Below are 13,444 nucleotides of genomic sequence, written 5' to 3'. Positions count from 1 at the left end.
AATGCTAATGCTAAGTTGACAAAAAATGATCGAAGTTGTCTCAACTGTCTCTACAGAGGCTCACTTTTCCTGCTCCCAACCCTGGACAAACATTGCATGTTTATCATGGATTTCAAAATTATTTTCTTTTTCAAGATTTAAGCAAACCATTCCCTGAATTTTATCTAATGAATTTAGAATAATGACTACAATACCTTCCGGAGACCCGATGAGGCTACTTGTATGCTGGTTCACAGCTTCCGCATTTGATGGTCAGTGGCAGGCAAAGCCTTTAAGCTGTATATTTGGTCAAATTAGGACAACTTGTCTTTTGAATGGCTTTGTTTTATATACTTTGCCTTCTCAGACTAGACACATGGGGAAATAAAGACTTTTTGAGCTACCTTCTAAATCTGACCCCAACTTAGTAAATCCACACATTTCAAAACGTCCAAATTTTTACGTGCAATGTGGTGCTACATGAAATAATTCTCCCTTTTTCATTGCTTGTTTATAGCAATAGAGCTAAATCTTCAGAACACTCAACTGTTACCCTCTCATTGTCATATTTAATCAGGACACCTCATAGTTCAGAATCAGGTGGCTTATGAACCACCTTTTAAAGAAACCTAGCTTTATAGCATTTGCTATATTGTCATTTATAGTACAGAATGTGAATATGCTATACTTTGAAAAAGAATTAGAAATCTTTTCTATAAAAACTTTTGCTTATGACAATATACTCTACCAGATGTCTCTCTTGTTGAAAAATCAATTTTGAATTTTCCTGCCAGATATTTTTGTGTCACAACTTCATTTTAGAGAAGTTCTTTTATTTGTATATGTCTTCAGACATGTCTCATTTTGTGTCTAAATCAATATCTTTTAGTTGACTGGCTTTACGACGTTGCCTGTCACATATGTGATACCACCGCCCATGATTTAACATTAAAAATCAGTTTTGCTCCAACAACATCCTTCTAAAACTCTTCTCTTTTTAGGTGATTTAAAGAGTGATGGGTGCATATATGGCCTTGAACTGACCTTCCTTCCTGCTTATATTTATTTCCCTGCCTACTTCTTTTCCTATCTTATTTCACACTTTGATTGGTACAATGATTAAAAGCAAGTAGTCTACCCTTTCTCTGTACCAAAAATTGTTCAGTATACCTCCTTCTGTCCCCTAGCGGTGAGAAAGTTCATTGTTCTGTCTTCTAAGGTACAACTTCCTGCCTTACATTGTTACCAGCATTATTGGGGCTGCCCCATCTCCTTCCCAGTTTTCCTGTTTTGGGTCCATAATGCACATGGTTGCTCTCTCTCTAAAGGGTTTTACCCAGATCCTGTAGATCGCAGGACATGGCGCTGTCCTGCTGTGCTTGAACACTTCTGTTTCGGGATGCACTTCAAACCCAGCTGGTTTTTGGACCTGAATCTGCCATACCTTTAACTCTCCCCTCTGCTAGAGTCATGATTTTCTTTTCTTTTTTTTTTTTTTTAATAATTTTGGCAATCTGAACCATCCATGTGGCCTTCTGACATTTTTTTTTTTAAGATTTTATTTATTTATTTGACAGAGAGAGAGACAGCCAAGTGAGAGAGGGAACACAAGCAGGGGGAGTGGGAGAGGAAGAAGCAGGCTCCCAGCCAAGGAGCCTGATGTGGGGTTCGATCCCGTAACGCCGGGATCACGCCCTGAGCCGAAGGCAGATGCTTAACCGCTGTGCCACCCAGGCGCCCCTAGAGTCATGATTTTCTAAACCCCAAAATAGAACTCTTCCACTCGTGACACAAATCCACTGTTTTCACTGCAACTTGACTCAGTGTTGCCGGTAGTGTTGCCTGGTTAGGAAAGAAACGGGATGCACTGAACATACTTGGGCTCTGGTCCAGGGTAGTTCAGTAAATATTTGTGGATGATCATATCAATCACTTAGTTACTTATCTCTTTGTAAGTGTATGTAGTTGCTATTACTAGGAAATGTCCCTAGAGACACCAAATATCTTAGCGTTGGTAACTCCTACCCTACCTTAGATACCTAGTGACACTGGGAAGCGAGGGGAGAATGTTTCTGTCTACAGTTCAAGTATCTGGGTCTGCACATAACTGCTTCCTGAGTCATCAGATCAAACACTGATTAAAACGACTTTTTTTTTTTTTTTTAAGATTTTAGTTATCTATTTATCTGACAGAGACAGAGACAGCCAGCGAGAGAGGGAACACAAGCAGGGGGAGTGGGAGAGGAAGAAGCAGGCTCATAGCAGAGGAGCCTGATGTGGGGCTCGATCCCATAACGCCGGGATCACGCCCTGAGCCGAAGGCAGACGCCCAACCGCTGTGCCACCCAGGCGCCCCTGATTAAAACGACTTTATGTGTGTTTTTAATTTCTTCAGAAAATGTATTACAATTCCTGTAGGTACAGATAAATGCAAGTTATTATTTTTTTCCAGAGGATGAATGGGATTTACACATATAATTTAAGGAAGGAGAAAATGAAAATAAATTAACATATAATACACGCATACCAATCACCATGTAATAAATAAACACAGTAGGCAAAAGCCTGTTGTAGCTCATATGTAAAGGGATGGGTATTTCATAACTAGAATTTAATTTACAATTACTTGTTGCATTTTTTAAATTTCAAAATATATTATCAGTTTATTTTGAACATTGTTAGGTTTTTGCTATTCTCTGGTCTCTGTGTGCATTTGAAGTATATGAAAATGATGATGTGATTCACCATAAATTAGCTTTTTAGTATTTCAAGTTATAATTAAATTTATATGCAGGGCATTTTAAGTATTTTTTTCCAGAGTCAAATAAAAAAAAAAAATTAGTGATAGGTGGTCGGTGATCTTGCTACGATGTGATAGGAGAAGGGGTAAAATTTAAAGGCAATATATATTCTAGAGCTAAGAAAGAGATAAATTAGACTTATACTACAAAACAAGATAAAGGCCTAAGTGATTGTATTTTTCCATATTTAGCAATTTTTATCATATATAAATATAAAGCCCCAATTATCTTGAAATTTTTGCTGGAAATTTAAAAAAAAATTGCCACTTAATGCATATGTTGTTTTATACTTTTCAATATATAGCCATTTAGGGAAGAAACAATTCCAATAGAAAAACTCTATGATACACTTCATACCTGCTCATCCCGGGTAAAATCAATGTGTTCCAAGGCTTGAAATTATCCAGCTAGTTTATGTAGCACTGGTGTCCATTTTTATGTAAATTCTGTAGCATGGTGTTCTCAAATCCACAATCGCAGCATTGATGAAAAAATAAAGATATTTTTCTCTCTTTGCTTCATCTCACGTTTGGGGGGGAAGTGAGTCAAATTAGTGATTCTCAAACTTTAATGCATAAGAATCATGAGGATGGTGTTAACAGGACTATTCTGATTTAGCAGTTCTGAGCTAGGGCTAAACGTGTGGGTCTTTGTCAGACTCTCATGCCGTGCTTGGAAAAGAAGGCAATGGAGCAATTCAGTGCAGGCCAACGGGCCATTCACATTCACTTAGTGGCACGGGGAGATGGGCTTATGATGTACATCCCTGTACCAGGAAAACTTGGCCTGTTAATTTGACTTCACTTCGTCCTTTCTTTAACATCAGATGCAAGGAGTTGGGGTTATTAGCTCTTTGGGAGGCTGAGAGCCTCTCATGCATCTAGTATAGTGACAGACGGTCATCAGCATGTCTGGTTTCCCCAAGAACTGCCTGTGCAGCCTACCGTGAAGGGGGGGGCGGGGGAGGGCAACACGTGGAGTTACATTGACCGCTGCTTTCAGAAGCAAACTGTGTGGGCTGTAGCCCATCTTGGAATTCTTGGTCATTTTATCTTTGTGTGTTTTCTAAGTGAAGTCTGGTGGGACGAGGGGCTGTGCACGTGAGCAAAGGAGGTGTGCTGGACCCAACGCCCACAAACGTGGACACAGTCCCGTGTGCAGGGCAAGCAGCACCCATCCTCGTGCCGCACTGGGACCCACAGCTGTGCAGCTGGCTGCTCTGCATAGACCTGTTCTTCCATGTCTCCCCGGTTTTTGCCTCTGGATTGATTAAAGATAACCCACCTTCCCCATTCCCGACATATTACTCAGAGCCCCCAGTTCCGGTCAGTTAATGAAGCTGACTGATTCAGTCCTATTACTGTGGTGACCAAGAACCGGAGTGTGAGTCCAAGGTCACATGAAGAATTTTAAGCTGGGCTGCTGTAACTAACGCTCTTCCCCATCCACCACCCTGGAACACCCCTCAGTCCTGTGTAACCTGGGATCAGAGGACACGTACCACACTGAAGAAAGGGATTATTTGCAATCCCCAAGTCTTAACACCCTTTCACATGCATTTCTTCATTCTATAAAATACCAGAGCTGCATATTTTGTTTATCTGTGCTGTGAGGTTTATAGAGAGGTATCAGCACTAAATACTTAAAATTAATTTTTCTATATTTTACGCTGAATGCCAGTATTCTGAGATGCATTAAAAAATTGTTAGTGCCGTATCTGAAGGCAATTCTATCTAGAAAAGTGTCTGATTATGGTCGTAGGATCTGTAAATATTGGTCCTGTTTATCTGAAAACACACTGTTCGTGAGAATTTTGTTGTCTTTAAATGAGAGAGAGAATACAAAATATTTGTTCTCATATTATGTTTTTCTGGAAGGATAGAATTCTCAGATTCACACTTGAAATTTTTCATAAAGATGGCCAACTATGCTTGAAAAACAATCAAGAGAGCATTGTCATGGGTTTTGCATATAATAAGAAACATAATTTTAAAGGACCTTTTAAAATGTGTATGTGGTGGAATTGGAGTGTGTAATAGGAAACGTGGAAGTAGCAAATTTTATTATTTAAGGGAAATCTTGATTCACTGCATGCTAAATATGAAACGTATTTAAGAAGCAGCTAAAAACTGATTTAAAGTTACCTGAAGTCATCTTGATAGAATTGTAACAAGAGTAATAATTAAGGTTTCGTTCATTTCGTCAGGAGGAGAGTAATAGTGGAAAAAAGCTATTTTGTTATTCAGAAAATAAAAATATTGTTTGTATTACCTACTTCCTAAGCATTTGTCTCTGCATGTCTGCAGCTGTGGGTCTCGCTGCGTGCCAAGAACCAACCCTTCCCAGCAACGGCATCAAAATAGGAGATCGGTATATGGTGAACGATGTCCTCTCCTTTCAGTGTGAACCTGGGTACACCTTGCAGGTATCCTCCTTTTGAATTTCGGGAATAAGAAGGGTTAAACATAGGAATCCTTGGCCAGCTGCATGAAGCCAGTGCCTGAGATTTGCAGGGGAAGAGCTAACTCAGTTTCTCTCTCTCTGTCTGTAGATCACGGTAGTTCCATTAAGCCATGCATGCTGGTGATGTTAATTACAATGTGGAAATAGCTTCCAATGACCAAGCACTCTTTCCAAGTTCAGCATCTTGTTTTTGTAATTATTTTATTTCAAATGTATGTTCTCCCAATAAGTATGCAGATAAAATCCTAAGGGACAAAGTATTGACACAAGTCTCTTTCAAAGTGTCACCCCGACAACCCCTTTGCACACTGTTCTCATGGTCAGTTGGGCAAATCATCATTCTGTACTTATTCCGTGCTGGGTACTGCAGTGCTCAAATAACAGGTTCCAGTGATTTCCAAGAAATATTGAGGAGTCTTCATCATTTTTTATAATTTTACATAATAGTTTCACTGAACTTTTATAACCTAGTGTGTACCAACACTCGTTATTTTGCTGTTAATTTTTTTTTCTGGTCTAATCATAGATAAGCTTACCCACAAAATCGTTTCTCTCTGTCACTTAGCATAATTCTCCTGCCAACGGTGAATATTAATAATCTAAGCATGCATATTACAAAGTCAAGTAGAAAAAGTTAAGCCTAATTACGTGTCTCCTCTTTGGTTATTTCGGGTAATGGAGTGCTTTTGGCTGTCTGCTTATTAGCACATTGAAGCTGATCATATTTTAAGGAAAAATATATTAGTTCTATTCTTTATGTGACTTAAACAAATGAGCTTGAGGTAGCATCAGGAAAGAGTCGCAAAGCTACAGCAGGGAAAGGACAGCACCGCATAGAGTAGGGAATCCTTCGCCAGAGAGGCTTTGCAGAGCAGAGATAAGTCAAGGCCACAGCTAGCAAACCCCAAGTCCTGACGGAGTACCGCCTATGCGCATCACACACAACCTGCATCAGTTGTGGGCGACCCCATGATGTGGGGACTAGGAGACAGTGGAGGGAGACGGTGGGGGGGCCCGGGGAGCAGAAAAGCTGGGTAGGCATCACAGGCGAGGACGTGTGCTGCGCATGGGAATTCGCCTGTTTTAAGTTTAGAGAACGTGCCTCTGAGCTGCCTACCACGCCTCAGCAAAGGAAGCATCATCACCGTTAGTATACACTAACTAATCTGTGTGGAAAGTCCCCTTCCTTACAGCCCCAAGCTACAGATGTTGGGGGGCACTGGGGTAATTGCCCTGACTCTTGAAAGCGTGGGCAGAGCCTCCCTTGCAAAAACAAGTTACTGAGGGAGCTTGCATACACGTTCTGCATCAAAACGAGTTTTTAAACAAGCACGCAAAGGCTACTTTAACGGATTCTTCAGGACAAAACGTAACCGTTTAAGAATTCTGTGTCACATGCCATGGGTTTCATGGAGAGGGACACCACAGTATAGACTGATAGGCCATTAATATGTCCTTTTTTTGGCTAGCATATAAGTGAGTACGAATTCCCACAGCTGAATACTTGTTTGCTCAGGGACATTCATCTTCTTTCTGCTCCTTCCTGATGTCACTTTGCAGGTACTGTGAGAACCCTTTTAGGAAGGACACCTTTGTAGCCCTCAGAGAAGAAATGGGAGGGAGGATTCTGGAAGGACCTTTCTTATTATAATGGATTGTTTAACACACTGCAGGCAGGAAAGGGCCTGAGGACACACACCTGCAGAGCCCTGCCAGGCTGCTCTTTAGTTCCAGTTTTCAAATGCAAACGAAGCTACTGGCTCTTGTTTAAGGGACTGGGCCACACTTTGACTTCACAAGCTGCTGTATTTGTCATTCACAGCAGAGAAAAAGGATCCTGACTTTTTTTTTTTTAAGTTGCTAACAGTTGACAACACATTTGCTAACAGGTGAATATAATCCCAGCATGCATGAATGACATGTCATTTATGAACAGCATGGTTTCCGATAGGGTTCACACACAGATCATGAACCTGTCTGCCTAGGGCGCTGCCTGGACGCCGTACAGAGGTGCTATTCCGAGACACACAGAGGGAATCCTGGACCTTTGTCTGCTTTAGGATTTCCATCTTCTCCAGCCTGGTTTCAGTGTCCTTTTCCAAGAAGAAAAGCTGGAAACAGAAAATCCTTTTTTTTAAATTAGTAAATACATGGAGTCCTGTCTTGTTTTGGATTCATGATACACATTTCAGCTGGAATCACTGATAAAATGTTTGTGCCAAAATCAGTAACAGGATATGACCTAGATTGGTAATAAATGACTATTTTATTGGTAGTCATTGACAAATGTCTTTAAAGACCTTTAACCTTTGTGTTTTCCATAACTTAGGAAGAAATTTCTTAAAGATAATTTAATGTTCAGAAAACAGGGCATGAACTTTAGCAGGCAACGTCCTGCACCGAAGGTCTCCTTTAGGAATAAATACAGTTTCCTTTTGCCGTAATGACTTTTTAAGATATCAGAGTATGAGAAAATGAGTTTTGTGGCAGATGAATCGTGTATGAAATGTCTCCGAGCTTAGGGAATCGGTTTGTCATTGATAACTGCATTAGTGCAAATTCTCCTTTGATGAGTCCCCAGTGTGGCTGGGATTATTTAACATGAATTACAGATTTGTTTTCAGTTGCCTCTGCGCCACTTGTGGCAAATGGAAACTCACAAGATCAGAACCCACCGCAGACCAGACCCCGCAGTCTCACGGAGGAAAAAATAAAATAAAAACGAACAGTCTGCAAAGAGGTTCCCATTTACTACCTTCTCTTTTAGTGTGAGAGAGCTTTTAGCACAAAACATTCATAATTTAACCTGCTGCTGTGTGATTTTTAAAACAGAAATAATAGGGCAGATCTTTCCGAAGGGTGAAAGTTGGAAACATCATATATTTAAAGAATGAAGAGACCGTGGGTGATGAGGATTAATTTTACTGAGGCCACAATTATTTGGCAGTTGGTCAGCCTGTCTGATCATAAAACGAATATTAAGCCTCCTTTTTCTCTGATGCAGGAGGAACTGATCCAGTTCTTTGCGGGACCATAAGGGGCATGTGAGGTGTATGGGATCTGTAAGTAGGCAAGGTGACAAGGAAGGTGCTTTCTCAGAAGCAGATTACATCCTGCTGACCTTCCGCCCTTCAAATCTATACCTAATATTTCCTAATCATTTACAGCCTCCCACATCAAAAGCTATAACTTCTGATGATAAAAAAAAGAAAAACACAACAATTTGTTTTTCCCAAGTCATCCCGTTAAGCATCAGGAAAGGAGCATGTCACAAACAGACCTTTGAAAGGGATTCTGCAAGATTTTGGTGTTGGTAGAAAGAAATACAGTGGTTACAGGTTCTTTTTTTTCTATATTGATTCCAAGTATATGATTCAAACATTTCATGATTTGTGGTGTGTAATTTAAAAAAGAAACCAAAGAAATTACAGATAGTCTCACACTGGATCACAAACTCTGTCTTCAGTGATGTGAGCTTCATTTCCTTTTTTCTTAACCAGGGCCGGTCCCACATTTCCTGCATGCCCGGAACTGTCCGTCGCTGGAACTACCCGTCCCCGCTCTGCATCGGTATGGAAGCCCCCCCCACCCCCACCCACGACGTGGTGTTCTGTGCATGTGTGCTGGCAATCCCTTAGTGGCCAGCTCCCAGAGCTACTCTTCTGGGCTTCCAATGACACACTTTTAAATTTCTTTCAGAACGGTTGTTACTTAATAATCACATCATAATGCCTTAGAGGTGAGGCAAAATTGAACATGCATCTTGTCCCATGGGGGGTACTGGCTCAGCTTTCTCATCATCTGAGGACCAACCTATACGGATTAGATGTAAGATTGCTAGCTCAAGGCACTAAACTCAAATTACATTTGTATCAGAAGGCCAGTGGATTAATTATGAGAAGGAAGGAACACAGCAGGTCTGAAAGTCAGAGCGCTGTTCTGTGTAGGCCTTTACACCTCAGGAAAATCGAGTTTCCAGAAACGAAATTCAGAAATACAAATAAATGATTTGAAGTTGAAGGGATAGTATTTTATAGGAGAAACAGGGAGGGGGCCTGCCTGCGGATGTGCTCATTAGGACAGGGGTCCAGCCTGCCTCTTTAGGGAAAGGTGTTCCAAACACAGCATTGCAGGAGGAAGAGCATGTGTCCTGGGGCCTAATTAACATTTTTTTATTTTAATGTTTTTTTTATTATATTATGTTAGTCACCATACAGTACATCCCTGGTTTCTGATGTAAAGTTCGATAATTCATCAGTTGCGTATAACACCCAGTGCACCATGCAATAAGTGTCCTCCTTGCTACCCATCACCGGCCTATCCCATTCCCCCACCTCCCTCCCCTCTGAAGCCCTCAGTTTGCTTCTCAGAGTCCATAGTCTCTCATGCTTCATTCCCCCGTCTGATTACCCCCCCTTTCTTTATCACTTTCTTCCCCTACCAATCTTCCTATTTCTTATGTTCCATAGATGAGAGAAACCATATGATAATTGTCTTTCTCTGCTTGANTTAGTTCTTATGTTCCATAGATGAGAGAAACCATATGATACTTGTCTTTCTCTGCTTGACTTATTTCCCTTAGCATTATCTCCTCCAGTGCCGTCCATGTTGCAGCAAATGTTGAGAACTCATTCTTTCTGATAGCTGCCCAATTAACTTTTTGCATAGAGGACATGGTGGGAGTGATTACCGGGGCAGAGCGGGTGGTTCTCGTTTACCTCCATTATAGCGAAAGACCTTGAAGTGTAAGCCCCTTCAACTATGCAGGGTCTTCCCCTCACTCGGGACTCAAGCTTCGCCACCACCCAGAAGCTGTCTGCCTGACTCAGAAATACTTACTTACAGCTCAGGTGACCACACGACTTCCTCAGCTGCTACCCTCACCTGTGCAACTCAGTCAACCCCGCCTGCACACTTCCTGCCTTCCTTAAACCCTGTTCCACACCTTGAACCCCCTTCCTAGGTGACCCCCAGGATCATCACCTGTTTTGTATAATCTGGATATTATCTCAGCTTCCATATCACCCACCAAATGCAGAGTTCCTCAGCCTTGCTGGCCTACCACCTAAATGGTCCCCACTCGTAGCTCACCTGTTCAGTTCTCAGCCTTAGGTTCTCACAGCCTTCTAGCCCCTCGATGGCCCCTTCTAAGTGATTGCCATCAGGATCCTAACCTACAGTCCCTGGTTTCAGGGGAAGGAGCTTGTGTACCTGCCCACAGCCCCACAATTCTACTCTATGCCCATGCCCAGCCCAGAACAGCCTCTCCCAGCTTCAGGGACCTGCTGGCAAATTGGCGCCGCCACCACCTGCTCTCCTGCTCTCAGTTCCCCAAGATGCCCTATGCCACCACTCCAGTCCATGCCTCTGATGCCTATGCCCCCCTGTGCCCCACCTCCCGCGAGCTCCCTGCTGGCTCCCAGTGAGGGCCCCAGGCCAGAAGAGAAGGCATCAATATCTCTCTCTTTGTGTGAAATGTTGATATTTTGTTCATCACAGTTTTTCTTTTCTTTTTTTTTTTTTTGCATTCCTTTTGATGTTTCCAAATATTGCACCAACAGATTGTTTGAGGGTCCAGGCAAGCCCTTAAAGTTTGCACCTGAGGGAGGTGCCTCACTGGCCTGACCCTCACCCCAGCCTGGCCCGGGCTCCCACCCTCAGCTTGGATAACAGCAATGACAGAGACATTTCTATGGTGTGGATGACTCTGCTTTTTCTCTGTGGAGCCGTAATTTAGGCTCCCTGCTACTCCCAGAACCTTAAAGACAGAGATGGGAGTCCCTCACCACTCGGCTGTGAGCACATGGGAGTCTCTCAGTAACTTCGATTCCAGAATGACCAGTAGATGACTGATGGAAAGACAACATGGGTGATTATGACAGTGACCACAGATGCCTCGTCCATAGTCCCTCTCTGGCTTCCCGCACCTGGAGGCTGCATGGGGTGCACTTGGAACCTCCTCGTCTCTAGAACACTACCTTTGGGCATCTTCATGGTGCACATGGTGGTACAGGAGAAAGAGGTCAGCTTTCCTGAATAAAGGCACATGATTTTAGAGGCCACAGTACAGCCTGGAAAGTGTCCTCTGAGCTACTCACATGCTGTTCCCGATCCATTTGCAGAGGAGTATGAGAGCTTAGGGTTCGTTCAGGTCCTCACCGGCAAAGCAAGAGAGCTACTCTCTGTTACCTGTTCCTCTGAAAGCCTGATTTTCCCGTCTCCCACAAATCCTAGGTATTAAATGGTTTTTGGTAACCTGCATCTTCATTACCTTGAACGGGACACAGATGGAGTTATATACAGAGGAAATAAAACTAAGCCAAACCTTTAAAACAGAACCACAGCCTCTATGATGGTCTCGTGCAGGAAACAGTACACGTCCCTGTAATGCTCATCATAGCATATTTGCTTACAAGTGAAAACGTTCCCTAGTGACCGATATCTTTTTTCCTGAAAGTGATTTCTCGGTAAAAATAAATGTCTAGGCTACTCCGTCACCTAAAATGTTGACGTTATTTGTATAGAGATTTGAAATCCCAGCTGTGACCTGGAAGGGAGAAACAGAGAGATATGGGTTCCAAGCTCAGGGGATTGCCTCCTCCCTCCCCGCCTTTTACTTATAGAACGTCCATCTTCCTATTTGTTTTTCAGTGAAGAACCTTCCCTTAAACTTGGGAATTGAAATATTTTAAACTTTGAAATGAAATCAGCTCACAACAGGTATTCAATCAAATAGTGTGTCATTGCTGGCACTCTGTATTATGGGAGGACATGTTTTATTCAAATAGTTAACCTATGTTAGCCAAATATAATTGATTTTTATCTTTTATTTAGCTTGCCTCATATATTAGTAAATGTCAAAGATACATCAAACTTCCGTAACACCTGCTCACTCTTAACTTTTTACAAGCTGTAGAGAAAGGTTTTTCATTGGAAAACTCACAAACAGCCCACAATAAATCTTCAAGTCAGAGCTGAGAGATTGAAAGAGGTTTTTGGTTTTTTGGGTTTTTTGTTTGTTTGTTTGTTTGTTTTAGCTGTTAGCTTCAAATTAATACAAGCTGGGAAATTTTAAGGCTAGAAATCCGTAGAGTAATCTTTTGTGTATTAGCTCTTAGAAATTTCAAGTCCTAATGAAGACAATTTATATCAAAACACTTCTCTACAGGTTACACAGTGTCAAGCACCATTTTCAGGCTTAACCAATATTAACCATTTCAAATGTCACAATAAGCAAAGGTGTTTGCTAGACCCTTCCACCAGCTGGCATTCCCTACACCATGGGGTCCCTCCAGTGGGGCATTCCCTGCACCCTGGAGTAAAAATTCCATATATTGTCACCAAAAAATCAGGAATTTGCACAAAATAAGATAAATAAATCCAGTAGGATGTAAGATCCCCAGCTATTTTATAGTAATCAATACCTTGTCTTTTGGAGACATTAACTCTTTACATAGGCTACCTCACTATAAGAAAGGGTCTAGAATGGAAGGACTTTCTCTAGCAGGAAGCAGGAGGTCAGTTTACCAAATGGTGGTGGACAGGTAAGGCCTGGGAAGAAGGATGAAGATTGATTGTGGCATTGAACAAATAGACAATAAGACAAGGTCCATTGGTGGAGTTTTTAAAATATCATGAAGGAAAACAAGATGGACGCCGATCTTCTGGGAGCCCTGTTAGTACGCCCACCCAGTGATTTCTGTGTTTTAGGTAAACTGAAGTAGGATTACATTTCGTGATAACAAACTACTTGGAGGAATTTGGTTATGATTGTCTGTGTGAGAGGAGATCCAGCCAACGTCCACGCCATCCCGCCTGTCTTCACGACACCCACAGTTGGCCCCTGTGAACCGAGATGTTACTCTTGATGATGACTTCCATCATCCAGCCACGGAGCCAGCAGTTCACACCATGCGGTCCCAATCCTCCATTGGAGACATGCATGGATGCTTATATTTTATCATTTCCAATCTTCTCTTCTTTTTCATAAAAATTGTGCTCAAAATCAGAACGGCCTCTTTAAAAATGTCACCTTTACTTCAGGTTTGTCGTGGTGTTGCTGCCACTGATTTGGCATTTTCATGCCCATCTGCCCTGTGGTTGGACAGACATATTTACTCTCACTGCAGGATGAGAGTCCTGAGGGGAAGGATGAAACTGCTAAAGCTATTCAGGGATGCCTCTCAGATCCACCAGCTTGC

At 42.0% G+C, this 13,444-nt stretch overlaps 1 protein-coding gene across 1 annotated transcript in view; it reads left to right on the top strand.

Annotated features, from left to right (window-relative positions):
* CSMD1 (CUB and Sushi multiple domains 1) overlaps positions 1-13,444 on the top strand; it is a 1,986,149-nt gene that overhangs the window by 1,777,330 nt on the left and 195,375 nt on the right. The window contains exons 39-40 of the mRNA XM_034647758.1: positions 5,087-5,205; positions 8,744-8,813. Coding sequence (XP_034503649.1) covers positions 5,087-5,205; positions 8,744-8,813 — 189 coding nt within the window. The remainder of the gene's footprint in view (positions 1-5,086; positions 5,206-8,743; positions 8,814-13,444) is intronic.

This window comes from Ailuropoda melanoleuca, chromosome 18 (genome assembly GCF_002007445.2).
Source record: "Ailuropoda melanoleuca isolate Jingjing chromosome 18, ASM200744v2, whole genome shotgun sequence".
NCBI lineage: Eukaryota > Metazoa > Chordata > Mammalia > Carnivora > Ursidae > Ailuropoda > Ailuropoda melanoleuca.
Note: the sequence above shows the minus strand (reverse complement) of the source record. Positions and strands in the feature narration are given on the sequence as shown.